The sequence below is a fragment of the Empidonax traillii genome, unplaced genomic scaffold (genome assembly GCF_003031625.1).
Source record: "Empidonax traillii isolate 1590-97213 ecotype Southwest subspecies unplaced genomic scaffold, ASM303162v1 scaffold242:size1152717, whole genome shotgun sequence".
Taxonomy (NCBI): Eukaryota; Metazoa; Chordata; class Aves; order Passeriformes; family Tyrannidae; genus Empidonax; species Empidonax traillii.
Window position 1 is genome coordinate 179876 of NW_020955435.1, and position 26266 is coordinate 206141.

The 26266-nt window shown below is 62.0% G+C and overlaps 4 protein-coding genes across 12 annotated transcripts in view; 2 read left to right on the plus strand and 2 right to left on the minus strand.

The window, feature by feature from the left end:
- LOC114059785 (ankyrin repeat and KH domain-containing protein 1-like) overlaps positions 1-1123 on the minus strand; it is a 98275-nt gene extending 97152 nt beyond the window's left edge. For all 9 annotated transcript variants that reach the window (XM_027888631.1, XM_027888630.1, XM_027888629.1 and 6 more), the window contains exon 1: positions 833-1123. In XM_027888631.1, the coding sequence (XP_027744432.1) occupies positions 833-1123 (291 nt within the window). The remainder of the gene's footprint in view (positions 1-832) is intronic.
- A 157-nt stretch (positions 1124-1280) lies between these two features.
- Positions 1281-13990, minus strand: SLC4A9 (solute carrier family 4 member 9). Its single transcript, XM_027888648.1, has 19 exons — positions 13624-13990; positions 11945-12105; positions 11601-11750; positions 11430-11491; positions 11182-11339; positions 9465-9549; positions 8973-9181; positions 8302-8352; positions 7938-8112; positions 7588-7721; positions 7202-7473; positions 6559-6614; positions 6281-6463; positions 6038-6151; positions 5365-5526; positions 3744-3812; positions 2788-2961; positions 2041-2187; positions 1281-1433 (listed from the first exon to the last, which is right to left on the minus strand). The coding sequence occupies exons 1-19, from the start codon at positions 13875-13877 to the stop codon at positions 1281-1283; spliced, it is 2769 nt and encodes a 922-aa protein (XP_027744449.1). The 5' UTR covers positions 13878-13990.
- A 2492-nt stretch (positions 13991-16482) lies between these two features.
- HBEGF (heparin binding EGF like growth factor) lies at positions 16483-23268 on the plus strand. Its single transcript, XM_027888647.1, has 6 exons — positions 16483-16590; positions 16826-17017; positions 19284-19461; positions 21272-21427; positions 21539-21631; positions 22800-23268. The coding sequence occupies exons 1-5, from the start codon at positions 16548-16550 to the stop codon at positions 21609-21611; spliced, it is 642 nt and encodes a 213-aa protein (XP_027744448.1). The 5' UTR covers positions 16483-16547; the 3' UTR covers positions 21612-21631; positions 22800-23268.
- A 2644-nt stretch (positions 23269-25912) lies between these two features.
- Positions 25913-26266, plus strand: part of PFDN1 (prefoldin subunit 1) — a 32198-nt gene continuing 31844 nt past the window's right edge. The window contains exon 1 of the mRNA XM_027888610.1: positions 25913-25974. Within this exon, the coding sequence (XP_027744411.1) occupies positions 25942-25974 (33 nt within the window). The 5' untranslated portion in view covers positions 25913-25941. The remainder of the gene's footprint in view (positions 25975-26266) is intronic.

A 26266-nucleotide genomic window follows, 5' to 3' on the forward strand; every position in this document is an offset into this window, starting at 1 on the left:
AATTCCCTCCTCCCGCAGAAGCCCAAAACACAGGCACTGCAACAAGCCTGGGAGTGTCAGCCACTTTCTCCTGCTTTCCACTAAAACTACAGAAAGGGCTGGGACGCTTCTGTGACCTCAACTCTTCTTGTAAAACAGACAACAAGCGTTCACCTTTTGGTGAAGGAGGAGCTGGCAGCAGTGACAGATAAAAGCCTTCCTTTACCTTCTCTCCCTGGTCTACACAAAGCGATATTAGATTCGATTTTACAGGTCCAACAATGCTCCGTGTGGGTCGGGATAAGGCCCCGGTCCTTCCCTCCCCCACAGCCTCCCCTTGAAACTCCGCGCAGGTTTGCAAGATCAAAGGCAGGCACCTCCATTACCCTCTCTTCCATTTTGTTGGGCAAGAGATACTGCTGTTGCACAAAAACGCGTGTGTGTGCACAGATAGATAGATAGATAGATAGATTTATATATATATAATGCAGCGAGGAATTTTATCAGCGCCCAGGCACCCCCAGCCCGGGGCAGCAACAGGGGGCAGGCGGTGGGGCGGCTCCACTTTGTTCTGCTCCGGGTGCAGGATCTCTCGCCGTGCCCCCTTCCCAACCCGCCTCCAGCCGGGAGCCGCTCCTGGCACATCCCGGGGGCAGCGGGGCCGGGCCTTCCTTCCCCGGGGGGGCCGCGACCCCCGCGCCCCCCGCCCCCTCCCCGCGCCCGCCGCGGGACCCGCCCATGGCCGCGGCAGCGCCGGCACCGGCGGGCGGGCCCGGGGAGCCCGGCCCGGCCTGTCAGGGAGCGGCGGAGCGGAGCGGAGGGGAGGGAGTGAGGGCGGGCCGGGAGCGCTCACCTCGGACACCTCGTCCTCGTCGCTGCCGGAGCCGCCCCCGCCGCCCCCGCCGCCGCTCCGCAGCACGGCGGCCGCCAGCTTGAAGTCGAGGGCGGCCTCTCCGGCCGCGGGCGCGCCGGGGCCCCCCGGCCCGCCGGGCCCGGCCTCGCCGAAGAGGCGCACGGCCCGCAGGCCCAGCGGGGAGGGCCCGGCCGCGGCGGGCGGCTCAGCGGCGGCGGCGGCGGGCGGCGCGCGGGGCGCGACCGAGTCGATCTCCTCGTCGGCGGCGGCGGCGGTGCCGTCCGTGAGCATCGCGCTGGTCCGGGCCCGGCCGTCTCCCGCTCCCCCCTCACGGCACCGCGGCAGCGCCACTAACTTCTCACACCCTACCCCGGCCGCGGCCGCCGCGCCCGCCCACCCCGCCCGCTCCACGCCACCCCATTGGGCGCGCCGGGACGGCGGCGCCGCGCTATTGGCTGAGGGGCACGTCAGTCAGCGTCGCGTCACGCGCTCCCAGCATGCTGCCCTGAGAGCGCACGCCCAGGCGGTCAGAGCGCTCCGCCCCGCCCCGCTTCCTGAACTCTCCGCGAGACAATTGGTCCGCCGGGACGTCAATCAGGGGCTTCGCAGGGGCTGCGAGCGCTGATAGGGCGAGCACGCTGTCGATCAAAGCGCCTCCGGGAGCCGCGCGTTTCGGTTGGTGTTGAGGGGCGTCGCTCAGGGCGCGCGGCGTCTGGCGCCTTCCGATTGGGTGCTGCGGCGCCCTGGTCCCGCCTCCCCTTCAAACCCTTCTGAGGGCTCTGTCAGGGCGAAGCACCGTCCCGGGCGCTGATTGGGCCGTGAGACTGCCAATCAAAGTAAATGTCCCGCCCCCTCCACCCTGCCGGGTGCGGGGTGCCATTGGCTGAGCGCTCTGTCACTCCGCGCCCCGAGGCCACGCCCCCAGTGGCGTCAACGCTCGGCCACGTGTCCCGCGGTGCGGGGGGTCCGGGGGGTTTTGGGGGGTTCCGAGCCCGCGACCCCCGGCCCGGGGCGATGTCCCCGCACGGCCCTGGCCCCGCCCCGCTCTAGTTCACGGAGAGGTTGATCTGCGGCCCCGGGCGGTTCATTGGCTCGAGCTGCGGGGAGACAGCACATCGTTCGGGGTCGCACCGCGCCCGCCCCCGAGCGCCCCCCGCGCCAGCCCCGCCACCCGCCCGGCCCATCGGAGCTCACGGGGCACCACCCACCTCCTGGGCGCCGCCGCCCCGCTCCGGCCGCTCCCGGCGCTCCGTCCCCGCCGCCCCCGGCCCGGGCGGGGGCCCGTCCAGCCACTCCAGGTCGTGCGGGGGGAAGATGCGCTCCAGCCCCCTCCGGATCCCCACCAGCGCCAGCAGCTGCGGCCGGGGCCAGGCTCGGCTCAGCACCGCCGGGACAGGGCAGCGTGGCCCTGTCACACCCCGCTGTCACCCCTCCAGGGGACCGCAGTGACACCCCCGCGGCTCTGCCCCGAGAGGGGAAGGATGGTGGCAAAGCCACGCTGTCACCCCGCCGGGTGCCCCCGCCCAGGGCAGCACCCAGAGAAGCATCCCGGGGACCCCACTGGGATGGGCAGCACCCGTGTCCCCTTCCCAAAGGAACACCCCACTGGGGTGGGCAGCACCCGTGTCCCCTTCCCAAAGGAACACCCCACTGGGGTGGGCAGCACCCGTGTCCCCTTCCCAAAGGAACACCCCACTGGGGTGGGCAGCACCCGTGTCCCCTTCCCAAAGGAACACCCCACTGGGGTGGGCAGCACCCGTATCCCCTCCCACAAGAGCATCCCGGGGACCCCACTGTGATGGGCAGCACCGCTGTCTCTTCCCAAAGGAACATCCCAGGGGGACTCCACTAGGATGTGCAGCACCCGTGTCCCCTTCCCAAAGGAACATCCCACTGGGATGGGCAGCACCCAGCCCAACACCAGGGCAGCGCTGCCGGTTCCAGGGGTGTCGTACCATCACCGGGAAAATAATCGCGGCCGTTGTGGACTTGAGGACCCAGAGCAGGGCCAGGCAGAGCAGCTGGATGACGGTGAAGAGGTGCACCCGGCGCAGGGGGACGTGGCGGAGGAACGGGAGGTCTGGCTGGTGCTTGGCCGGGATCAGTAGCAGCCGCACACGCTCCAGGAGCTGCAGCGAGAGGGTGGCGGGTGGGTCACACACCTCCACCTCCCTGCTGGGCCCCGGGGCTGGCAGGATGGGGTTTTGCCCTTGTTTGTGCACTTCAGCCCTCCTGCCATCTGTGCCGGTGCCGGGACAGGGCGTTGGTCTGCAACACCGGTGGTCCCGCTGTCACCACCACCCCCGGGCCAGGGGGAGCACTTTCCAGGCAGACCTCTACAAAAGGGCTCAAGGTGGCCTTAATGGGTTAATTGTGAGATAACAGCCCTTGATCGAACTCTCTGCTTGCAGGAAACTGCTGCAGCCTCCAGAGAACAGCTCTGGGTTTCCCAGGCAGAGGGAGGGAGCGAGGGAGTTTCCCAGCCTGTCCTACAAAGCAGGATAATTGCAAAGAAAATGTACTGTTTAGAGAGAAAAGTGGTGTAGATAATTCTGGGGTGGGGATTTTTTTTTTTTCCCTCACCATAGGTTTCTCAGGAGAAGAACAGAGCTGGCTTAGCAGCAGCAATAAAGGACCAGCAGGTCCCCAGCTCCCAGGTGGGGAAGCCCCTGTGGCTTTGAGAGCAAGTCTGGATTATCCACTGGTCCTTCCACTTCTCCCAAACCACCTGGCCCATCAGTGCACAAGTTAATCCAGCTTCTCAGCAGCCCCCTTTCCTCTGCCCCAGAAAGGTGCTTTTCCCCCTCCTTGTCCGTGCCAGGCTGCACATCTTGCAGAGCTAAAATCCAGGCTGGTTCTGAGCAAACCCCCTGATCCCCAAAAGAGCAGTCCCAGAGCAGCCCCTCCTCACCTGGATGCTGTTCAGCGCCGCCACCCCCATGTGCAGGAACACCCCGTACAGCACCGGCATCGGGATGTGCTGCAAGACAGCGGGATGGGGGGCAGTGGGGCCGTGCCCTGGGGGGCTGTGCCTGCCAAGTGCCCTCCCCTGTGTAAAAGCCCCCACAGCCTTTGCCTCCTTCGTTCCCAGCAGCCCAGCCTGCCCCTGTTGGACCACATGAGGCCCGTGTCCTCCACAGTCTCTTTGGATGCCATCCTGTCCCTCAGGGGTGTCACTGCACCTCTCAGCTTGGTGTCACCTGCAAACAAGCTCCATCCTGCTGTCTACATCCTGGATGAGGATATTAAATAGTGTTGGTCTCAGTAGGGACCCTTGGGAGACACCACTTATTGCTGGTTTCCATTTGGATGTAGGGACACTGACTGTAAGTCTCTGGACACGGCCATCCAGCCAATTGCTCGTCCATCTAACAGTCCATCCTCCACATATGTCCAGTTTGGAGATGAGGCTGTTGGGGTGCCCATAGCAAAGGCTGTACAGGGGCAGCCTCAGGGGTGAGGAGAGAGGTCGAGGAAAAGGCCCCTCCCACCTGTCCCCAGATGATCCAGGGCCACTGGAGGGGCTTTTCCTACTGCAGCAGCAGGTGAAAACCACCAGCAGCCAGGCTGGGACCTCCGTGTAACAGTGTGGAGGGTCTCATGGTGGTGGGGTGTGTGTGGGGAGCACAGGGGACCCTGTTGCACACGGGGACAGTGGCCAGCTGACACATGACCACAGTGCCTTTTGTGCTGCCCCTCCTGCTGCACTGGAGCCAAATCCTTTGCCCAGCCCCTACCCACGCAGTGCACAGCTCCCTGCCTGCCAGCCAGCCTCCCCTGGATCCATGGAACAAGGGACAGCAGGAATGCCCCAGCCCTGCAGGACAAGGACATCCCCAGCCTAGGAAAAGAGGCCCCCCATCACCCAGGCTCCCTACCTTGAGCACGGGGGCCAGGAAGACAGAGACTCCCATCAGGATGAAGACGGCCAGGCCTGTCAGCCTCTGCTCCCTGCATGTGGCAGTGCAGGTGTCACAGGGGTCCCCTGGGAGCCCACCCCCTTGCCTGCCCTCCTGGCTCTGGGCTCTCTGCTCTTTTCAGCTTGGATGGGCACAGGGAATGGGAGCATCCCTGGGGAGACCCCGGTGTCCCCAAAGCCACCTCTGATGGCCAGGGTGGGCATGTCCCTGTCCCCTGGCTCTGCAGCCATGGGCAAGGGGTCCCCCCGAGCAGGGCCAGGCTTGTGTACCTGATGCCCAGGAACTCGGGGTGCTCGCCAGGGGCCGAGGTTTCACTCTCCTTCCTCAGGCTCTCCATGTGTGCCAGGGAGATGACGGTGGCCGAGACGTACCAGGGGAGGCCGGTGACAGAGGTGACAACCATCAGGAGGGAGACACAGAGGAGGTCCAGATGGAAGCCTGCTCCTTTCTGCAGGGGGAGAGGCAGCAGGGCTGGGGGTGAGCTGTCTCCCTGGCAGCATCAGAGGGGCGGTATCTGCCCACCCCACTGGCTGGTTTGGGGTCCCACTCTGCCCCGGATGCTTCCGCGGGGCCCAGCTGGGAATCTGGGTCCTTCCCCTGTCCCCTGCTCACCTGCAGCTTGTACTCCCTGCGGTTCAGGATGACGGCTGTGATCTGCTGGTCCATGAAGATGAGGATGGTGACGAGGACGGCGGGCACCACAGACACCAGGCACACCCACCATGGGTTGGCTCCGAAGGGGATGATGATCCAGCCCCGTGCGGGGTTTGTGGGCTGTGGAGAGCAGAAGGGTCATGGCAGCTGCCACCCACCTGTGTGTGGCACAGAGGGGTGAAGGACCAGCCCCAGGTGACCAGGCTGGAGCCCAACAGGCACCCAGGGATGTGGAGAGGAAGAGCATCCTCCTTTATCCTGGGGATGCCTCTGGGCAGCGTGACCTACCATGTCCTCTACAAGGACATCCTGGCTGTGGCAGAGCAGGGGGTTGATCTTGGACACCACAAGCCAGGATCTGAGCCACTGCCAGCCCCCCCACACAGCCAGGGCGAGGAGCCCAAGCCCAGAGGTGAGCCTGTGGCTCTTGCTGCAGTGTGAGCTGCACAGGGATGTGGTCAGTCCAGACCTGAGCCAGGTTATTTACAGGGCATGGGATGTGTTCAGCCCCTTCCCATTTGCTCATACAGCCCACACCCCCGCAGGGCTGCAGCTGGCAGTGGGAAGGACAGTGACACTGTGGGGGGCACAGCCCCACGCCCTGGCAGTGCCATGCCCACCCTGCCAGCACCTTCAGCTCGCTGGGGACAAGGAGCTTGGGGGTCTCCAGGCCCAGGGCGGCATCGACAGCGCAGGCGGTGAGGATGGCCAGGATGACGGCGAAGTCGCTCACCACCTTCCGCACCTGCATGTGGGGATGGAAAGGGTTCCTGGGGTGCCTGGGATGGGGGTTGCTCCAGCAGCTTCCCCTGGAGCCATCCCCACACCGATGGGGTGGGTGGCCATTCCACAGGGGTGGCAGAAGGATGCTCACCCCCGCAGGGAAGTAGCGGCTGCTCCTGAAGCGCTTGAGGGCGGCGCAGGAGAGGAAGGTGCCCCCAAAGAGCAGGAAGGAGAGGAGGGTGACATCGGGCACGTACTCACAGCTGCTGCCCAGGAGGTGCCCGCCTCGGTCCAGGCACTGGGTCCTGCTCATCCCCTCTGGGGTGGTGGGAGGCTGCAGGGACAGGACAGGAGGTGAGGAGGGGTCATGTGTGGACAGTTTGGGTCCCCCCAGCCCCTCGCCCACCTGTCTGGGAGCAGAGACTGTACCTGTGGGGGGAGCAGGGCCGAGGGCAGCAGCGTGTCATTCCCTGCAGAACTGTGACCTGCAAGGGCATGGAGGGTCAGGCTGTTGCTGGCTCCATCAGGGATGACTGGGACAGTGCTGCCATTAGTGCATGTCCTCAGGCTCTCCCCAAGGGCTTGGGATACTGGATGGGACCCCATGGACCCTGAGGTCCTGGGCCTGGCTGGTGCCAAGGGAGCACCAAGGGGGGATGCACCATTGTCCCCAGGCTGGCTTAGCACTGATCCTTTTGGTGTGGGTGCTGTTTCCAGGGTCAGTGTGGACACACCTTCAAGCCCCAGGAAACGTTCTCTGGTTTACAGACTGGGCTAGAAATGGCAAAGCAAACCCCTCCAGCCCCTGCCACCCCCCATCCTGGAGCGACATGAACCAGGCCAGGGCTCTCCTCGCTCCTGGCACTGCCCTGTCTGGTGCCAGGGCAGTTCCAGGAGGCAGGGACAGATGGACAGACTGCATGGAGGGAAGCGGAGAAAGGTGTGATGTGGTCGTGCAGGTGAGAGTGGGATTAAACAGCCTCCTCCACCGTCTGGCCAGGCAGCAGGTTTGCAGTGGGGTCCTGGGGCAGCAGCCTCCTGCTCCCCACCCACCTGCAGCTCTTGGGCTCACCGGGGCTGGACAAGTTGCAGGTGCAGCTGTAGGAGGTGACGTTGTCCAGCCGGTACTGCCAGTTGACGGGGAAGGCATCTGCCAGGCTCAGCATCTTCTTCAGCGAGTCGTAGATGAATATCAGGCTGATGAGAGCGCAGAAACCTTCCTCGGTGAAGCGGGTGAAGTGCCTCACCAGGTGACTGGCCTCAGTGGCCACCAGCACCACGCCAAAAAAGGCCACCCAGAGCCCAATCCAGAGGCGGAACTCCAGGTAGTCCAGGCTGTAGTCCCTGGGGGGAAGGGTGACCCAAAACCTCACAGCTAACACTCGCCTGCAGCGATGGTGGCCCATGCCCCGGCCAGAGGACGGTGGCCTGAGGACCCATCCCTGCCAGGGAACTCACTGGCTGAAGGAGAAGAGGAGGCGCTCAAAGACCAACACGGGGCCCGTGCTGCTCAGGATGGTCAGGGGCTGGCCCGAAAAGAGGCAGAAGATGAAGCCAGCAAAGGCCGTGCCCAGGAAGCTCTCCAGCACCCCCTGAAACGCAGGGAAGGGGTGCCAGGCACAAGGCACGGAGGGGGGTTCTGGCCCTGTCCCTCCCAGCAGCACAGTGCAGGGTCAGTGCTGGGGGAAGGAGGAGGATTTGGGTGATGCTCAGGATGCCCCGGGAGCACTGGTGGGAGGTGGGCACCAAGGAGCCCCGTGGGCTGGGCTGAGCGGGGCTGGTGCCGGGCACCCCACGGCCACACTGACCTGCATGTTGGCAGTGGCATCCCCCAGCATGCCCCCGAAGGTGATGGCGTTGGTGACCGTGGCCAGGTAGATGTAGAGCACTGCCGAGAGGCACTGGGGGTGCAGGGCGTCAGAGAAGTCGCTGCCGTACCACGGTGCCTTCCTCCGGATGTCTCGCAGCAGCCCCCCGAAAAGCCTGGGGCAGAGGGGAGGAGGGAGGTGTCAGAGCAGCCTCCACAGCTGGGCATCACCCCACACACAGCCACACGGCAAGGGATGGTCCCTTCCCTGGGAAACACCAGCTGAGAGGGGTTTGGTGGCCCCATGGCAGCCACTGCCCTGCCCCAAATCCGTCACCCACCACCTCATTCCTGCAGGTACCCACCTGCCCGTCCTCTCCAGCTCCTCCCCGGAGCGGGGGTGCCCTGGGCTGGCTCTGTCCCCAGCTGCTGCCATGGCCCCGTTGCCATGGGGCTGCTGCTCTGGTGGGTCCACAGCGGTCCTGTGGCAGAGCAGAGCCTGAGACGGGCTTCAGGTTGGGACCCTCAGGGGCCAGCTGCACCCAGGGGACACTGTGAGGGCAAAGGGAGGATGGAGAGGGGACAGGGATGCAAGCAGGGTTGGGAGACCTCATGTGTCCCCTGAAAATGGGGAGGAGAAAGATCAGGAGGAGGAGGAGAGACTGGAGATTGGACTGGGTGATCTTTGGAGGTCCCTTCCAACCCAGCCATGATCTCCTCCAGCAAGCCCTGGAGCCAGAGCTCACAGGTCTAGTTTTGTTGGAGCAGCTGGGCAGAGCCCGGGGTGTCCTGCTCAGAGGATGAGCTTCACATCCGAGTGCTGAATCCCAGCATTCCCAGCAGCTCCTTTTGAAGGGCATGTGGGGTGGCTTTGCCATCCCTTTCCAAGTGTGACAGCAGCACTAACAGCATCGGGGACCAGAGTTGTTGTCCTTGGCTGGAACTGCAGAGGGGCTTGGCTGGGAGGACCTCCCTGCTCCAGGGCAGCTTCATCCCCATGGAGATGGAAGTTTCAGTGTCACAGGCAGGCATGTGCCCCCCAGGACCCTGCAGAGGGGTTGGCAGAGGTTGGGGTGCCCCCTCAGCCCACCTCCTGCACAGAGATGGCAGAGAGCTCGGCGGAGGAATTCGGGCACTGGGGTCCCATTTCCCAGGAGGAAGCACAATCAGCTCATCCAGGAACGTCTCCATCCCTGTGATGAGGTCCTCTCGGTGCTCAGCCTGCCAGGCAACCCTTTGGAAGAGCTGTGGGGAGGTGCTGTGGTTTAGCCACCATGTCCCAGTGTTCAGCCCGTCAGAGCCTTCCTCCCAGCCTGCAGCCTTCCCCAAGGAACAAACCCTCCCACTTCAGTGCAACCAGTGCCCCTACATCCCACAGACCCACCCCAAACCTTAGTGTTCTTATCCCGGGAGAGGGAAACCACCACTTCAGCCCATCCTCTGCCCTCCACTGCTGCCTGGAGAGGAGAGGAGCCCCAGTGTCGCCATCCCAGGCCCATCCCAGTCATGAGTGCTGCTCCAGGCTCACCTCATCCATCAGCAGCGTGGCCATGGCCCTGCCAACCTCCTGGTAGGCTTTCACTTTGGGGGGACCCAGCAGGATGAAGAGGAACCTGTGGGTGGGACAGCACAGCTCTGGAACAACCCTCTGCTCCCTGGGGGATGCTTCTCCCAGGGGAGACCATGGGGATGCTGGGGACAGCAGATGGCCAGGCTCGGGGGGCTCCTGCCACCCTAAGAGGGCTGCCCTTAGAGAGCCCACAACATGGGACACCAGGACCCCACTGGATCTGCAGAAACCCAGGCTGGAGGGTGTGGGGGGAGAGGTCTTTGGGGCAGAGGAGGAGGATGCATCCTTGGCTGGGGGTGTCTGTGGGATCAAGGTCTCGGCTGGAGGTGTTTGTGGGATCACATTCTAGGGAATGTTGCTCACAGGCAGGATGCAGGAGTGTCAGGGAAGGAGAGCTTGCTGGCAGCATGGACAGCAGGTTTGATGGACTCTGGAGACATGGGAGGAGACTGGGAAGAGAGCTCAGAGTCCTTGATAAAATATGGTGAAAATCCCACACCTCAGAGGATGGTGCAAAATAATGAGGTCCACAGAGGGACAGTCCAGCCAAATGTTTAACCAAGCCCTCCCCTCCTTTCCAAAACTGGCAGAAACTGTTACAGTCTGGGAACCCTGAGACTGCTGAGCGGTTCCAGGACACTACCCTGAGCAAACCTCCAGAGAGGGCGCAGGGAAACTCCTCCAGCAGCATGAGTGGGGCTGAGTGGGGCTCAGCAGAACCTGCTGCAGCCCTGATGTGGGGCTGGAGGTCCCCTGGAGCCTGCTCCAAGGGGTGGGAGGTGACAGAAGCCACCCGGGATTGCTGTCACCCGGGCACCTGCACCACGGCGATGTGAAAACCTTGAAACCCTGGAGATGGACATGACTGGGAGACAGCCCCGAGGTGGTGGCTGTGCCTTTGGAACAGCCTGGCATGGCCAGGGGATGGTACCATGGGCAAAGGGATGGGTAGGGACAAGCTGTCCCTCCCCTCCTGTTTGAAGGGGGGAAATTCAGGGCAAGGGGCTGTCATGAGACCCGCGAGACCCACGGGGACCTGCCACCCATCTGCCACCGAGGACAGAGCGGCAGGTGGGTGGGTGTCCTGCTCCTCGCAGCTCCTGCAGGACGGGTGCTCTGGGCAGAGTGACCAGGAGGTGGCAATGTCCCTCCTGATCCCCGCCTGCCTCCTCCGCACGCTCCCTGAGGAAGCGCCCAGCTCAAGGGACACACGGGACCATTTACCCTCACAGCTGCGTTCCTCAGCCGTGGGGGAACACCTCTTTCCCGGCTTCTTTCCCCCCACCCCGTCCCGCTGCTCAGGAGAGTGTCGTGGGCAGCGGGAGGGCAAGAGACTCCTGCAAACCTGAGTCCCGCCGCCCGCCCCCTGCTCCCAGCAGTGAGTCGAGAGCATCCAGAGCCTCCTAAGGACAGGGAATGCAGACCCCAGATGGGGATGACCCAGGGGATGTCCCTCCCAGGCTGCCCAACAGATACTGCACTCTCAGCCCATCCCGAAACGCTCCTAAGGAGCTGGGAAAAGCCGGAGGGGAAGCAGCGAGCCGGGATTCTGGGACTGTTTGTGGCAAGGGCTGCAATTCCCTTTGCTTTGGCCGAGCAAAGCCCTGTGTGGCGTGGGAGGGAATGGGGAGGCAGGGACAAAGGGGGAACAGGGGCACGGGCCGTGCTCTGTTACCTGCTGGGGAGAGCAACTTCAGCCAGCGAGCCGAGGGACACCCCGTGCCTGAGGCGAATGAAGGCGGTGAAGGGCTTCTCCAGGAATTCCACTTCACCGACAGCAACGTGGGCAGCTTCAGCTCCCGGTGGGATCTTCTTCCTAAAGCGGTTTCTCAGCTGAAAGGAAAGGGATGCAGCGCTCGGGATGCAGCGGCTGGGCACCTGGGATGCAGCAGCTGCTCCCAGCCCAGCTCCATCCTGCCTTACTTGCTCCTTAAGAGGCGTTTTGGAGACCTGGGCTCCGGGCTCAGAGCTGCCTTTGGCCTTCTCTGCAAAGAAAGGGAGGAAGCCATTCCTGCAGCCCCACGTGTGCAAGTGAACAGGCAGTGTGGGCACTGCCCCGGGCTGGTGGCACTGGAAGGATTCCTGGTGGGATACCTCGGCAAGGAGAGAGGGCGAGCTCGGCGAGGAGCTGCAGCAGGGATTTCGTGGGCTGGTGCCGTGGCTGGAGGAGCAGGAGGGCTGCCAGGCGTTCCCTCAGTGCGGGCTGCAGCTCTGCTTCCTCGGGATGCCCAGGCAGCACCTTATCTGCAGCAGGGACAGGGACAGCCCTGAGTCCCCCTGCTTCACTGCCCAGGGAAAAGCCCCCGTAGCTGGAGCAGCAGCCATGCCAGGTGCCCGTCTGTCATTCACCAGTGCTGTTCTACAGGCACCTCCTGGTGGCCTGTCCCTCTCTGGGGACCAGCCCATCCCAAGAGATGACCTCTGCATTACCCACGTACCGATTATTTCCTTGAAACTGGCGGCATCCAGGTCCAGGAGCACCGTCCCCTTTTCCAGGCATGTCCTCAGCTGGAAGAGGCTGTGCAGGGGGAGGGCTGGGATGTGGGGCGCGCTCCAGCGCTCCCCGCCATCCTCCACCTTCTCCTCGAACTTTATCCACCTGCCCGGGGAGATGTGCAGGGTCAGCAGCAAGGTAGTCCTGTGTCCTCTGCCAGGCAGTGGGAGCTGGACCCTGTGTCCATCTCTGAGCTTAGCATGGGGGTTTGGGGGGCCCAGAGGGGTCTGCAGAGGGTTCATGCAGCAGGGGCAGGTGGGCAGCCAAGGTGGTCACATCCCCATTCCTGCAGACCCACACCTCACTCCGATCTGATCAGGGGGATTTCAACAGTCACGGGATGACAGAATGGTTTGGGTTTGAAGGGACCTTGAAGCTCATCTTGTTCCATCTCCTCTACTATGGGCAGAGACACCAGCCCAGGTTGTTCCAAGCCCCATCCAACCTGGCCTTGGACACTTCCAGGGATGGGGCAGCCACAGCTTCTCTGGGCAACCTGTGCCAGGGCCTCACCACCCTCAGAGGGAAGGATTTCTTCCCACTATCCCATCTAACCCTGTCCTCTGGCAGTGAGAAGTCATTCCTCCTCATCCTGTCACTCCAGCCCTTGTAAAAGTTCCTTTCCAGCCCTCTTGGAGACTCTTTAGGCACTGGAAGGGGTTCTGAGGTCTCCCTGGACTCTTTTCTCCAGGCTGAACAACCCCAGGTTTCTCAGCCTGTCTCCATAGCAGAGCTGTGCCAGCAGAGCTGTCCCAGCCTTTGGATCATTTCCATGACCTCCTCTGGATGTACTTGAACAGGAGGTGGATGTGATGTCCCAGGGGGGTCTCGCTGTAGCAGAGCAGAGGGGCAGCACCCCCTCCTCACCCCACTGCCCACACTGCTGTGGTGCAGCCCGGGATACCCTCTGCTCTCCGGGCTGTGAGCACACAGTGCTGGCTGATGTCCCATCTGTCACCCACCAGCACCCCCCAGGGCTGCTCCCAGCCCACCCACCCCCTGGCTGCGCCGGGACTGGGGGTGGCCCTGCCATTAGCAGTGCTGGCTGGAGTCAGAACAGAAGTGTCTTGAGCTGTTTCCACGCTCAGGCCATGCCAAATATTTTAACGCCGGGCACAGACAGAGCTTCCCTTTGTCCCGCGGGGTGGGCGCGCTGCCGCGGGGCGCTCGCCGTGCTGCACGGGGAGAGCGTGCCCGGCAGGGCAGCCGTGCGGGGAGAAGGGGGCTGGGGGCTGGGCAGAGCCACGGCCCGGCGGATTTGGCACTCCCCGCAGACTCTCCGATCCCCGGGGGAAGAAGCATTGCTGCTCCCAGACTCCTGTGCCCCTGCCGAGCAGAGGAGGGGTGCTGTGGGGTACGGGACATCCGAGCCCCGGCGCAGCTGCTGGAGCCCTGGAGAGGCAGTAGAGAGGAGCAGGAGGAAGGGCGCTGTGCCCGCGCAGGGTCACTGCCCGCCCTGACTGACACCCTGCCCTTTCCCATGAAATGAGTCAGCGCAGCGCGGGCACCGGAGCCCTGCTTTGGGGACGAGGCTGAGGAACCACCGGTTCTTGGGGGTGCCCTGGGCTCCAGCTGAGCTGCAAGGCTGGGCTCCCAAAGTGTGGCCCTCGCAGGTTTGCCTACCTGGCCATCTCCCTCCACTCCATCCCCTCCGGGGTGCTGAGGAGCTGGTTGAGCTGGATGAAGAGCAGGGGGCAGGAGACATCCCCCCCATCCTGCCGCGGGGCAGCATCAGCTCGTCTGGCCGCTGGGGCCATCCTGGAAGGGAAGATGCTGCAGCCCAAAGCCTGTGAGGGAGCTCCGGGGTTGCTCCAGTCTGGTCTGGGTTGTGAGCAGGTCCCTGCCTCCTGGAGAGCCATGCCACCCGCCCCGGGCATGTGGACTCGCACAGCCACCGGCACCGGCAGCCACAGGCTTGGGTTCCCTCTGGCACTCACAGGATCCCATTCATCCCACACCTTATAAAAGCTGTGAACTGGTTAAAACTGGCCACAAACCAATACAGAGGAGCCAAGCCCAAAACAATCATCTCAAAACAGCAGGGTCAGCCCCATGGGACCCACTGTGGCTGGGTCATGACGCATTCAGCTGCCCACCTGGGCTGCCTGCTCCAGGTGACCCCCGGGGACAAGGCTGTTCTTGGGGAGTAGCGTGTCCCCAGTCCTGCCTGCACCCTGCAAAGCACTGGTGAAGTGATGGCAGGGCCAGCCCTGAAGAGCTGGTGGCAGCATCAGTGGCCGTGCCAGGGTGCTGGGGCCATGGCAGCTCTTCTGTAGGAAAGTGGATGTGGGGACATGTGCTGGGGAGGGATCTGGCACCGCTGATCAAATCCAGAGCAGGGGAATGAGGGTGTGATGACAAGGGCCAGGAGGGTGTCAGGGCTGCTGCCTGTGCCGAGGGCATCTGTGTGGGCTGTGGCAGGGGAGCAGATGGAAGGGAAAAGATGTGGTCACAGCTGCAGCACCCTGCCAGGGATGGGGAGATGGCAGGGCCACCATCACCGTGACAGCCCCCTCGGCCCTCTGCAAACAAACCAAGGGGCTGTGTGTAGTGCAAACACAGTGGCAGGACCACAAACAGGACCACAAACACCCGCAGCACTGGCATGGGCAGGCTGTGCTGGAGCCTGCTGGCCCTGGCAGGATCTGGCCCAGGAGCAGCTGGAGAAGGGCCAGGTACCACCCCAGCAGTGTCACATTTTGGGAGAGTGCAGAGGGTGGGAATGTGGGTCCTTGGGATTCTGGTACCTGCCTTACAGGAGCTGAGGCCAAGGATCAGGCCCTGGGTGCCCACCAGGCTGTTTGCTCCGTGATACCAGCAGGTGCCATGGTGTGTGGAGTGGTGCCCTTGGCCGGGGTGGGGGGCACAGGGAGACCTCTGGCAGCAGGACACATGGTTGATCAATTAGGGATACCATGAGGCACCCAAACCTTCCCAGGTGTTAGCCCCCCCGTCCTGTGGGGGCTGCCCCAGCGTGGCCCCCTGGCATGAGAAGGGGCATGACTGGCAGCAGGTGCAGGCAGGGAGGCTGTGAGGGGCTACAGGAGGTGGGCAGGGGACTGGAGGCTGTGGAAGGCTGCAGGAGGCAGAGGCAGGGGGCAGAGGCAGAAGGCAGCAGAAGGCAGGCAGGATTGGCAGCCTGCACGCACCCCCCACCCTTGCCCGCTGCCAGCCCTCTGTGCCAACAGCCTCTCTGGCTGCTGACGTGAGCCGGTGCCTCCCTCTCCGGAGGTGCCAGGTCAGCTGGCAAATGCTGCCTGCACACGCCACCCATGCACGCCTGGCCTGGCCCTGGGGATGTGACGGGGGACTGGCACGGGCAAAAATCCCATCTCCATGCAGGGACCAGGATCCAGGGTGCAGGGCTGCCCAGGGACACAGCCCCTCACCCAGGCCACCCCCTCGCTCTGCTGCCAAAGGCTTTGGGCTGCTGATGGCCGGAGGAGGCGGAAGGAAAAACATCCAGCAAACAATTGCAAAAGTCAAGTCTGAGCAAGAAGAGGAGGGCGTGAGCGGGGGGGTGCCAGATCCGGTGGTATTCCTTGGAGACGCCAACAACAATGGCAGGAATATTTTGCTCATGCCTTGCCGAGCCCAAACCAGCTGTGGGCTGGGGGCTTGGGACCTCGAGGAACCAGCCAGGGGCCATGGCTGGCCTCAACAGGAGCCGGGGCAGGACCCTGCATTTGCCCAGCACTGGTGTCATTGATGTTCTTTGGGCTGTCACCTGGGCTGAGGATTGGGCCAAACACAACACATGGTTGCCAGCAGTGAAGGGGACAGGGAAGTGCTGGCACTGCCAATGCACAGAGGGCTGGGATGGGGATAAGGACAGTGGCAGGCTAGGAGGGGATTGTGGGATGAGGCTGTGACTCCATCAGTCACAGGGGCTCTATAGGGGCACAAAGGTGGCCTTGGGGACTGAAAGGGTCTCTGTTGGCACCTCTGGCTGCCACCACCTTCCGTGTGCAGGATGGGGCATGGATGGCACTCTGTCCCCTATCAGGGCCAGGAGGAGGTGCAGCCCTTACCCCTGAGGTCCTACCTCTCACCTGATGTTCCTCCTGCCAGGTGCACTCGCTCCCCCGGCATCCCCGGCCCATCCCAGGCACCCGTCCCGTCAGCCGGGGCTTGGGGCCACGGGGCACACCGGGACCCCTCTGCTCTGCCCCTGCCTGAGGCCACCCTTTCTAGTCACAGAAAATGTCTGGAAAGGCCATGTCCCTCGGCTGCCCTCTGAGCCCTGCAGGGACCCTGCGCCCCCCAGGCTCCCACTGCCCCCCAGCATCGGGGCAGGACCTGGGCTCTCCGGGAGCGAGGAGACCCCACCGAGCCCTGGCCCTGTTCCCGTCCGTGGCCAGCGGGACCCTCCCCTCGGGGGCGGCGGGGAAGCCCTTCCCGGGGGCGGAGCGGCCGGGCAGCCCCTCCCTGCCCCGCCCCACCGGCAACCGCCTTCTACCCTGCTCGGGGCCGCGCTGCTGGAGAGCGGGCACCGGAGCGGGGCCGAGCGGAGCGGGACAGGGGCTGGACGAGTGTGCCCGCGGGTCATGGACGGGCGGGCGGTGCTGATCCACGCGCTGCTGGCGGCAGGTACGGGCACGCGTGGGCACGGTCCTGGGCAACGGATCCCAGTGCCGGAGGGTCCCGGACACGTGTCGGGGAATGGTCCTGGGCAACGCGGTCCCGGGCGAGGCTGCGGTCCCGGGCGGAGGGTCCCTGGCTGTGAGCAGGCGGGAATATCGGTCCAGGTCGCGCGTGGGGAGGAGGGGGTGTCCCAGGCAGGGCAGTGTGAGTGAGCCCTCCCCTCTGACCGCTGTCCCCGCAGTGTGCTCGGCGGCGGCGGGCGGGCTGCGCCGGGACGAGCTGCACAACGAGGTGCTGCACAAGGGCGGCGGCGGAGGAGGAGGAGGAGGAGGGGGAGTGCCGGTCCCGGCCACGGCCCCGCTGCTCGGCAGCAGCCCGGAGAAGGAGGGCGGCGGAGCGGCCTCGGGGGACGACTTCAGCGACCTGCCGAGAGGTAGGGACGGGACGAAGGGTCCCGGGGCGGGATGGGGTGCCGGGATGAGGATGGAATTCTGGGGCGGGCTGAGCTGGGGGCGGTTGTAGCCGGAGGGCTCGCAGGCGCCGGGCTGTGCTCGGCACGGCTCATCTCAGCTCAGCCGCGGGTGCCCCGGCTGCAGCTCCGGCTCCGCTTCGGAAGGCGCTGCGAGGGGGGAGTTCCCGGGTACCGAGTGCCCGCGGGAGCAGCCCCGAGTCGGGCCAGCGCATGGGGCGCCAGCACAGAGCAGCGGCGCTTGTGCCAGAGGCTGTCCGGGTCCCAGGGGTCCAGGGTCCCAGCTCGCTGGTCGGTGCAGGCAGAGCCCCCCGGGGGGGCCGTGCTCGGGGACCCGCGCTGCCCTCCCGCCGTGACTCACCGCCGCCCACGGGCGGCTGCTCCTCATTCCGCGGCAGGGCTCGTCAGCCGGCACGGGGGCGGTGGGGGCACTGCCACTTTGTGGGGCTCCTGGGCACCCACGCGGGGCTCCTCCCACCCGGGCTGGCACTGGAGAGTGTCCCGGGGACTCTCATGGGGCTGGGACGGGGCCCATCGCGGGCTGGGGGGGCTGACACGGAGCTGTACCTGTGCCTGGCACACGCGGCTCGCCGAGGGCAATACCTGGCACCAGGAGTGTGCTCTGCCCCGTACGGCTCACCCTCATGTTTTCCCGTGTTTTTCTTTGCTTTCTGGCTGTGCCAGCGGACTGTGACAAAAAAACCTGGGCTGAGCCGCTTATGCCGAGGGGATGTAGCCCTCTGGGAAAGGCAGGTGCCCTCCCGCTGGGAGATGCTCCAGCCTGCTCCTCTGTACCCCCAAGAGGAGGGGATGTGTCCTAGGGCAAGCGATCTGGCAGGCCTGGGCTGACCCTCGGCTGAGGGGCAGGCTGGGAGGAACGGGAGGGTTTGGTGACTGTCTAGATGACTGTCTCGATGCCTTGAGCTGAGGTACGGTCAGAGAGATCAGCCCTTTGTGTGAAGGCACCTTCCCCGGGGTGCCTGAGCAGGAGGAGGGGGGCAGCACCCCCTGCCTGCATTGGTCGGACAGCTTTTCCTATCGGTAGGAACTTCCCAACCTTCTCTGGCTGTCCAAGGAGCCCCGGGAGGGGGAGTGGCAGTGGGGGTGGCTGGGAGGGGGGGGTCAGCAGCACTGTGTGTCTGCTGGCTGTGGCCGGGAGATAACCCTCAGGGCCGGGGAAGGAACAGCCTCATCTGGGGCTTTTTCCAAGCCGCAGTTTCCTGGAGTATCGGTTTTCTCCAGGCACAGGGTGAAGGATGTTGAAATAACTTCGCTAGGTGTGCAACCAGTGTGTGCCAGCATGGGAGGCCCTGGTTCCGTCAGGAGCCAGGAAGTGGCTGAGAAGGAACTGGGCAGGTTACAACTTGTCAGGTTGGACTCTGCTGCCCTCTCCTCCCCGAGCAGCTTGGGGCTTAGTGCACATTTCCTGGGCTCACCGGAGATATCCAGCGCTGTGGTTTGGGAGGAGCTAAAAAAATCCCCCTTGGAGCAGGGAGTGCTCTCTAGCATCTCAGCGCCTTCTGAGATCAGGCTGGGAGCTGATTTTTTTGGGCACCTGCACATCTTAAAAACCATTCCATTACTGTTGCTAGTGTTAGGCTGTGCCTGAGCAAGGAGCTTGGTGCTCTAGTTCCCACCAACCCAGCAGGGAGCTGGCCTGGCACCAAAAACCACTGGTCACTGCACCACAATTAAAACATACCGTTGTAATTCATGGGAACGCTTCCCTGCCCACCTCTTTGGCTCTGCAAAACCAAAACTGAAGCCAGACTTGCTCTTTTAATCCCGCCTTGGGGTGAGCAAAGCATCCTTGTGCCCACGGAAAGGAGAGTCCATTACAGCCATGAATAGGGTCTTAGAAAAGCCTGCACTCATCAGGGAAATAAAGGCCAGATAAAGGGGCAATTAGCAACGTTCTGTGTTCAGTGGAAACTGGTGCATATAATAGCAGCATTTGAGATGTATAAAGCTCTGTTCCCCCTGCCCGACTCCTTTCTTTCCTTGAGAATTGTTCTTATGAATCAGAAAGGCCATGATATTTGTGTGGAGCTGAAAAAAATGCCTTTTTTTCCCCTTCTCCCCCGGGCTCGGGGGCAGTTCCCGGCACAAAGGGCAGTGGGAGCCAGGGCTGAGCAATTGCAGCAGTCCCGGGATGTGGCTCTGCCTTCCCTCCGGCTGGCACGTGGAGCTGGTCTGACTGCCCTTCTCTCCTTCCCAAATTGTTTTCCAGTTGCCTTCCTGTCGAAGCCTCAAGGCCTGGTTACTCCCAAGAAGAAAGGGAACGGCAATAAAAGGAGAAAAGGCAAAGGCCTGGGGAAGAAGAGAGACCCGTGCCTGCGGAAGTACAAGGATTTCTGTATCCACGGCGAGTGCAAGTACATCCGAGAGCTGGGAGCTCCCTCCTGCATGTGAGTTGCTGGCGTGTGCCTGTGCCGGGGGAGCCTTAGTCACGGTTCCTTCAATTCTCTGGGCTGGCCAGAGGAAAAATGGACAGGATATTTTTAGTGCATGTTCTCTGTCTGTGCGGGGACAGCCATGACTTGGCCTCTCCCTTGTGCTTCTTGGGCAGTGTCCATGCCCCACCAAAGCCTGTCGTGGCCCTGGATCCAGCATTCCCTGCTGGCACGGCGAGCTCTGGCTGAGCTGCTGTGCAGAGAGAGACCCGTGGTGCTGAGGGCTGCAGAATGGGGTGCAGGGCTGGGGTCTGGCAGCTGAGGGCTTCTGCAGCTCTGGTTTGCGAGACTCTGGTTTTCGAGGGCTCCAGTGGCTGTTGAGGTGCACCGGGGCAGGCAGGATGAGCTGCTGTAGCACCAGTGAGGAGCACTGGAGGCAGCACCTTTGGGGACAGCCTGCCAAAGCCATGCCCAAGCTGTCCCTTGGCCTGATGAAGGACAGGGCTGTGTCCCCCCACTGGCCCATGCCACTGGGGTACAGATAGAGAGAAGGGACTAGACGAGGCAAGCAGAGGGGAAAGCATTTGCCTGCTGCTGGGACACCTTGATACAGGACTTGCCACCATGGGAAATACCCAGGGGTGCACATTTGATCCCCGCTTACGTGGGCAGGAGTTGAGCTGGCAGATATGTAAGAGGCTTTGTTCTTCACTATCAATCCTCTGAGCCACCAGCCCTGAGCCCAGGGAAGATAATAGCTCGCTGGCTTACGGTGCCCACAGGATCTCATGCCCTGCAATCCGCAGGGATCAAGCTCTGCATAGCTCCTCTGGCCCCCTAGTTTCTCTTTGTGGAAGCTGCCATGAAGTTGAGTCCTTGCATGGGGGACTTGGGACTGCCAGTGAAGGGAGATCTCTGCCAACTCAGTTTGTGTTGGTGGCCCAGCAGAATGTGGGGTGCAGAACCCCTGCCTGGGACTGGGACAGCCAAGATCCCTGGGACACGGGCAAGCAGGAGGGATTTGGGGGTTGGCTGCGCTCTGCAGCCTAGTGGCCTGTCCCTGGGTGACATCTCCCGGAGCCATCATGGTTTTTAGAACCAGTGCCCAACTGTTCCTAAAGAGGCCTCGTGTTGACTGGTGTCACTAACTTGTGGCTGCTCTGGGTGGCTGGCTGCCTGTGTCACAGGGACTCTTGGAGTGCTGCTGCCTTGGCCTGGTCCCTGGGGATTGGGGTGGAGTGAGGATGCTGCTGGGCTGAGTCCTGCACCTCTGACTTGTGTCCAGCCTTGCTGCTGTGCCTGGGAGGTAACACTGGCATGTGCCATTATGAGCTTGGGAGGAGGGCTGGGCTAAACCCGGCTTGGACATCAGCCCGAGGGTCAGTGGTGCTGGATATAGAGGGATATATATATCTGGTCACATCAGTGGGCTGTGGCTTGGGAAGGGCTGGAAGCCTCACAGCCCTGTGGGGAGCGTTATTTCTGTTACATGAGTAACCTCTCGAGTCTGCAGGGACGGGGCACCTCTCGGCTGTCAGGGTGTGCAGGGACATCCTGCTCCATGGGAAGTGCTGGAGCAGCTGCCACGCTGCTCCCTTCCTACTTCCAGAGGTGGTCTGGGCAGCCTGGCTCTACCTGGGGGTGACTGGCAGGAGACAGACCCTGCTGGTTGAGAGCTCAACCTTTCTAGGGGTCTTTACTTGGTGCAGGAGAAACTTAATTTACCAGTACCAGGAAGAGATACTGCTTTCCAAGGGGTGTGGGGGACACAGTGACCTCCTGTGCTTGCTCACCACCAACCTTTATGACTTTCCTTCTCGCCCAGATGCCAGCCAGGGTATCACGGAGAGCGCTGCCACGGCCTCCTGCTGCCGGTGGAGCACCCGCCCAACGTGTACGACCACACCACAGCTCTGGCCGTGGTTGCTGTCGTCCTGTCCTCCCTGTGTCTCGTCATCATCGCAGCCCTGCTGATGCTCAGGTGAGTGGGACGGGGCTGAACTCTCGGAATCTGTGTCCCTGGGGAGATCACGTGCAAGAGGAGGGTGGCAGGGACCTCTTGCCCTGAGCATCCCTTTGCTTGGCCTCGCAGGTGTCACAAGAGGGGTGGCTACGATGTAGAAAACGAAGAGAAAATCAAGCTGGGCATCACTGTGAATCACTGAGGATGCCGGGTGCTGGCGAGGTGAGCCCCTGGCTGGGCACGGGGCAGCAGTGGGGCTGGTGGACATCTGGGGCTCTGCTGTTCACACTGGCTGGGACTGCTGTGTGGATCCCGTGCCAGAGCCAGGCAAAAACGTTGAAGGCAGCCTAAGCCTGGAGAAGCAGCTGGCTGGATTTGGCCAGAGAGCTTGGACAGCCCTGTGGGGGCTCCAACTTTCTTCCCTTGCCTTCCTGCCCAAGTCCCTGTTCTCTGATTCCTTCATTCCTCCCGCCTCCTCCTTTCTAGCTCCAAGCCCCTGCTCTGCCCCAGTGCTCCATGCTTTGGGGATGTTAGGCAGTGAGGAAGCTGCTTCTGTTTTGTTTTTGTTTTTTTTTTTCCCACTTGTTCTGCTCCCTCTCTGACCCTCTGAGTCACTTCCCCTCCTTAGATATTGCTTCTATTTATACATATGTGTAAAAAACCCCTTTCCTTTTCACTCCCACTCTGCTTATTACTTTCAGCAGAGCAAGTAATGCTCTTGCAGCTGGGCACAGGGGGATCTTGCTGCCAGCCTATGCCATGTTCTTCTGGCTGGCTGGGTGGTGAGTGAGGGGGGTGCTCTACCCCAGGGGTGGCTGCAGGGCAGGGTGCTGAAAAGCTGTCAAACTTCCTCTAGTCTGATCCAAAGCCTGATGTTAGATGTGGCCATGCATATCACAGCTCCTTGTCTTCTTAAAAAAAAAAAAAAAGAAAAGAAAAGTCATTGTTCTTTGTAAAGATGAAGTAATGCCTTCGGAGAATTTCTGTCATGTTCGTCACGGTGCTGGGAGGGGGATTTTGAGCTCTTCATGGCAGCTGAATTTTTGGGAAGGAGACTCAGGACAGGGCTTTGCTCACTGTCCCGTTTGCCCTCGGGGTTACTGGGGTGGACGTGCCCAGGGGGAAAAGCACCGTGGTCCCTGGAAGGGAAGCACGGTGGGTACAGGGTGGGATGTTTACCCACCCCTCCTGAGCATCCTCCTGGGAGGTCTCCCATCCTCCTGGGCACAGCCCGAGAGGCAGTGAGTGGCAGCTGGGGCTTGGGTGGGTGCGAGGGCTCTCCTGCCAGGCTGGGTGGGACTCAGCACCTTTACCCCCTCCCCCCCCCGTGCTCTGTGGGCAGAGCAGCCCCCAGGACAGCGTTGTGAGCTCTCCCGCCTCTCTCTTGCAGGGGTCGGCACTAACAACGCACTTCTACCTCCTGGAAGAGGCGAGACCAGCGGGGCTGCGGCACGTCGGGGGCTCGCTGGAGCACCAGGACGGCACCCGCGGCGGGGCCGCTCGGGCAGCGGCGGCACTGCAGGAGCTTCGTGGCCACCTCCGGGGACGGGGCGGGCTCGGGGGCGGGAGGGACCGGCTGCCCGTGCCGAGGAACAAACTGTGAAAGGGAGGAGACGCCGCCGGGCTCGGGGCTTCCTTCGCCGCAGGAGGGAGGGGAGGGGGGGGGTGGGTAACAGCTATTTAACAAGATATTTTTCATTTTAAATTATATATTTATTTTAGATAAACTGTACATAGTATTTATATTTATTGTTGGTCTGGCCCTGCGTCCTTCGTGTAGGTTCAAGATGACAGGGGTCAGACCTCCCTTATTTTTTAAGTGCAATGTAATGTTCTAATAAATAACACTTTGTAACAAATGCTTGGGTTGTTAATTTAGTGATGGAGGTGGAAAGGATTCAGGATTCTGAAGGCCTTGCTGATGGGGTACTGTCAACAGCAGCAGAGAGTGTGCAGGGTGGGCTGATGGATCAGCTGGTGCCGTCCCTGGGGAGCAGTGTGCTCTGAGGAGCTGGGGGCAGGATCCATCCTCTGCAGCCAGTTGAGTTTTGTTTTTGAGATTTGCTTCATCTTTACCAGCTGATGCCCTGGGAAGGGTGTGATGTTTGTGTGTCTGCTCACCAAGCAAAGCTGCTTCCAGTGTGAGTGAAGCCACTCTGGCTGCTGATCCATTCAAATGGGATTGGTTCCTGGTTTTAAGCCAGCACAAGTTGCCCAGAGAAGCTGTGGCTGCCCTACCCTTGGAACTGTTCAAGGCTAAGCTGGATGGGACTGGGAGCAACGTGGTCTAGTGAAAGGTGGACTGGATGATCTTAGCAGTCCCTTCCAACAAATAATTCTACAATTTGGCAAAGAAGAAGCCAGAGGTGGACTCACACCTTCCCTCTAGGGGATTCCAGCTGTTCCTGGGGCCACTGCAGGCTCCTGGGGCTGGAGTCATTCCATGTACAAAGCATCACTTCAGATGATGGCTCAGGAGTGATTCATGGCTTTGCAGTAAAAGTAACCCCCAAACCCACTTCTTCTCTTCCTTGGGGGGAGCTGAGATTAGGGAGAGATGGTGGTTCTGGTAGAGAGCTTAGAGGCAGCCCCTGCAGGTATGAAACTCTAGTCAGCAAAGGGGAGAGCTGAGCTGCTGCTTTCCATCTCTCCTGCAGTGTGCACTAAAGCCAAGCAGTGAGCTTTTTGGACTAATTTACCTGAACTTGAGCTTTGACAAAGTATGAAACAACCCCTCCCCCAGTGAGCATAAAGGGTGCTTAGAAGGTGTGTATGCTCATCCTTTCTGTGCAGCTGTTTTTTTGTGGTGGCAAAGCCTGGTCTATGGGAAGGGGGAACACAGCAATAGTTGAGCTTTCCAGTGCTTGTTGTGATGAGGTTGAAGGACACAGCTGTGACACCAAGGGGGAGTCACCACAGTGTTACAGTCTGGAGAGTTAAAGCCTCCGCAGCTGCAGCAACCCAGTCCCAGAGCCAGGGAAACAAGTTACTGACTGTGCAGATGTGACTCTCTGTGCTGTGGCCGTGCCAGTTTGACCAGAGACTCCAAACTTTGGTCTTTTTGGAAGTTTATTAAGCAAATAATGCCCTTGGCTGCTGTGCAGAAGGTCCTTCTGCCCCGGGGCTGCGTTCCTGCCTCACTGTGCTGCTGCTGCTTCTCACCTTCCTGGAGCTGCTGTAGCCCTGCAGCTTTTTCCCTTTCCCCGTGGACAGCTCCACTTGCCTGGGGCTCCACAGCATCCTGGCAGGAATGCCAGCTCTGCTGGAAGGCATCTCAGCAGATAGTTGGAACTTTTGCCCAGAGCCCAGCTGCTCTCTGCCCTCCTCCTGCCCCACAGGGACATGTTCAGCCCCTGTGCAGGCTGGGCTGCCCACAGGTGGGGATTTAACAGGCCAAGAGGTGGCAAACATGCTTTGGAGATGCAGGGAGATGTAGGGAAGCTGTCTGGATCAGTGGGCTGGCTCCCTGTGCCCCACTGGGTTAAGAAAGACTGGCAGTCCTAGAGATGCTGCCCTTTGTTCCTCTTGCTGTCCAGCATCTTTGTCTGAGACACAGACAGTGGATTAAGGGCACCCTCAGCAAGTCTGCTGATGACACTGAGCTGTGTGGTGCAGTCACCTGCTGGAGGGAAAGGATGGATCCAGAGGGATCTGGACAGGCTGGAGAGGTGGGACCATGTGAACCTCATGAAGTTCAACGAAAGGTAAATGTAATGTCCTACACCTGGGTCATGACAAACCCAGGCACAGCAACAGGCTGGGAGGAGAAGGGATGGAGAGCAGCCCTGTGGAGAAGGACTTGGGGGTGACGGTTGATGAAAAGCTCGACATGAACCAGCAGTGAGCACTCACAGCCCAGAAAGCCAGTGGGATCCTGGGCTGCGTCCCAAGGAATGTGGCCAGCGAGTCGAAAGAGGGGATCCCCCCCTTCTGCTATGTACAGTTCTGGTGTGCCCAAAGTAAGAGGGACATGGGACTGTTGGAGCAAGTCCAGAGAAGGCCGCTCTGGACATTGATAAGGGGGTTGGGACACCTCCCCTATGAGGACAGGCTGAGAAAACTGTGGCTATTCAGCCTGGAGGAGGGAAGGCTGAGTGGAGACCTCACAGCACCTTCCGGGATCTGAGGGGGTCTACGGGGAAGTCGGTGAAGGGACTCTTTGTCAGCAACTGTCGTGACAGGACAAGAAGTAACAGGTACAGACCGAAAAAGGGGAGATTCAGGTTAAATACACAGAATAAATTGTTTATCCTGAGGGTGGTGAGGCCCTGTCACAGGTTGACCAGGGAAGCTGTGGCTACCCCACCCCTGCAAGCGTCCAAGGCTTGGAGCGGGTTTGGAGCAACCCAGTGTGGTGGAAGGTGTCCCTGCTCACGGCGGGGCGACGGGACTAGATGGTCTTTAAGGTCTCTAAGGTCTTTAAGGTCTTTTCCACGGCACGGATGGTTTTACCCCCCGGGGCAGCCCCGGCCGGTCCCTCAGGAGCCGCCGGCCCCGCCCCTCGCGCCGCGCATGCGCCGTGCGGGGACAAGATGGCGGCGCCCGTGGACCTGGAGCTGAAGAAGGTGCGAGACCCCCGCCCCTGTGTGTGCCCCTCTCGAGCCTCCCACCGTGTGTTCCCTCGCTTGTGTGCTCTCCCGCCCGTATCCTTCGCCCGTGTGGGCGTCCCCCGTTCCCCCCTGTCCGTGTATCCGCGCCCGCGTGTGTTCCCACCCGTGTGTGTGCGCGTCCCTCGTGTCCCCCTCCCCCGGGTTCCGCCCACCCCCTGTGTCTCCCCTCACCCGTGTGTGTCCCCACCGTGTGTCCACTCCCCGTGCGTGTGTTTCCCCCGTGTTCCCCATGTCACAACCCGACCCG

Bases quoted from the DNA above. Each gene is read 5' to 3' on its own strand.
- SLC4A9 (XM_027888648.1), bottom strand. From the start codon at position 13,877: ATGCCCGGGGCGGGTGGCATGGCTCTCCAGGAGGCAGGGACCTGCTCA. The intron at 12,106-13,623 runs GTAGGCAAACCT...CTCCCCGGGCAG, and splicing joins GAGTGGAGGGAGATGGCCAG to GTGGATAAAGTTCGAGGAGA. The intron at 3,813-5,364 runs GTGAGCAGGGGA...GCTGTCTTGCAG, and splicing joins GCAGGGAGTACAAGCTGCAG to CACATCCCGATGCCGGTGCT.
- HBEGF (XM_027888647.1), top strand. From the start codon at position 16,548: ATGGACGGGCGGGCGGTGCTGATCCACGCGCTGCTGGCGGCAG. The intron at 17,018-19,283 runs GTAGGGACGGGA...ATTGTTTTCCAG, and splicing joins CTTCAGCGACCTGCCGAGAG to TTGCCTTCCTGTCGAAGCCT. The intron at 21,428-21,538 runs GTGAGTGGGACG...TTGGCCTCGCAG, and splicing joins GCAGCCCTGCTGATGCTCAG to GTGTCACAAGAGGGGTGGCT.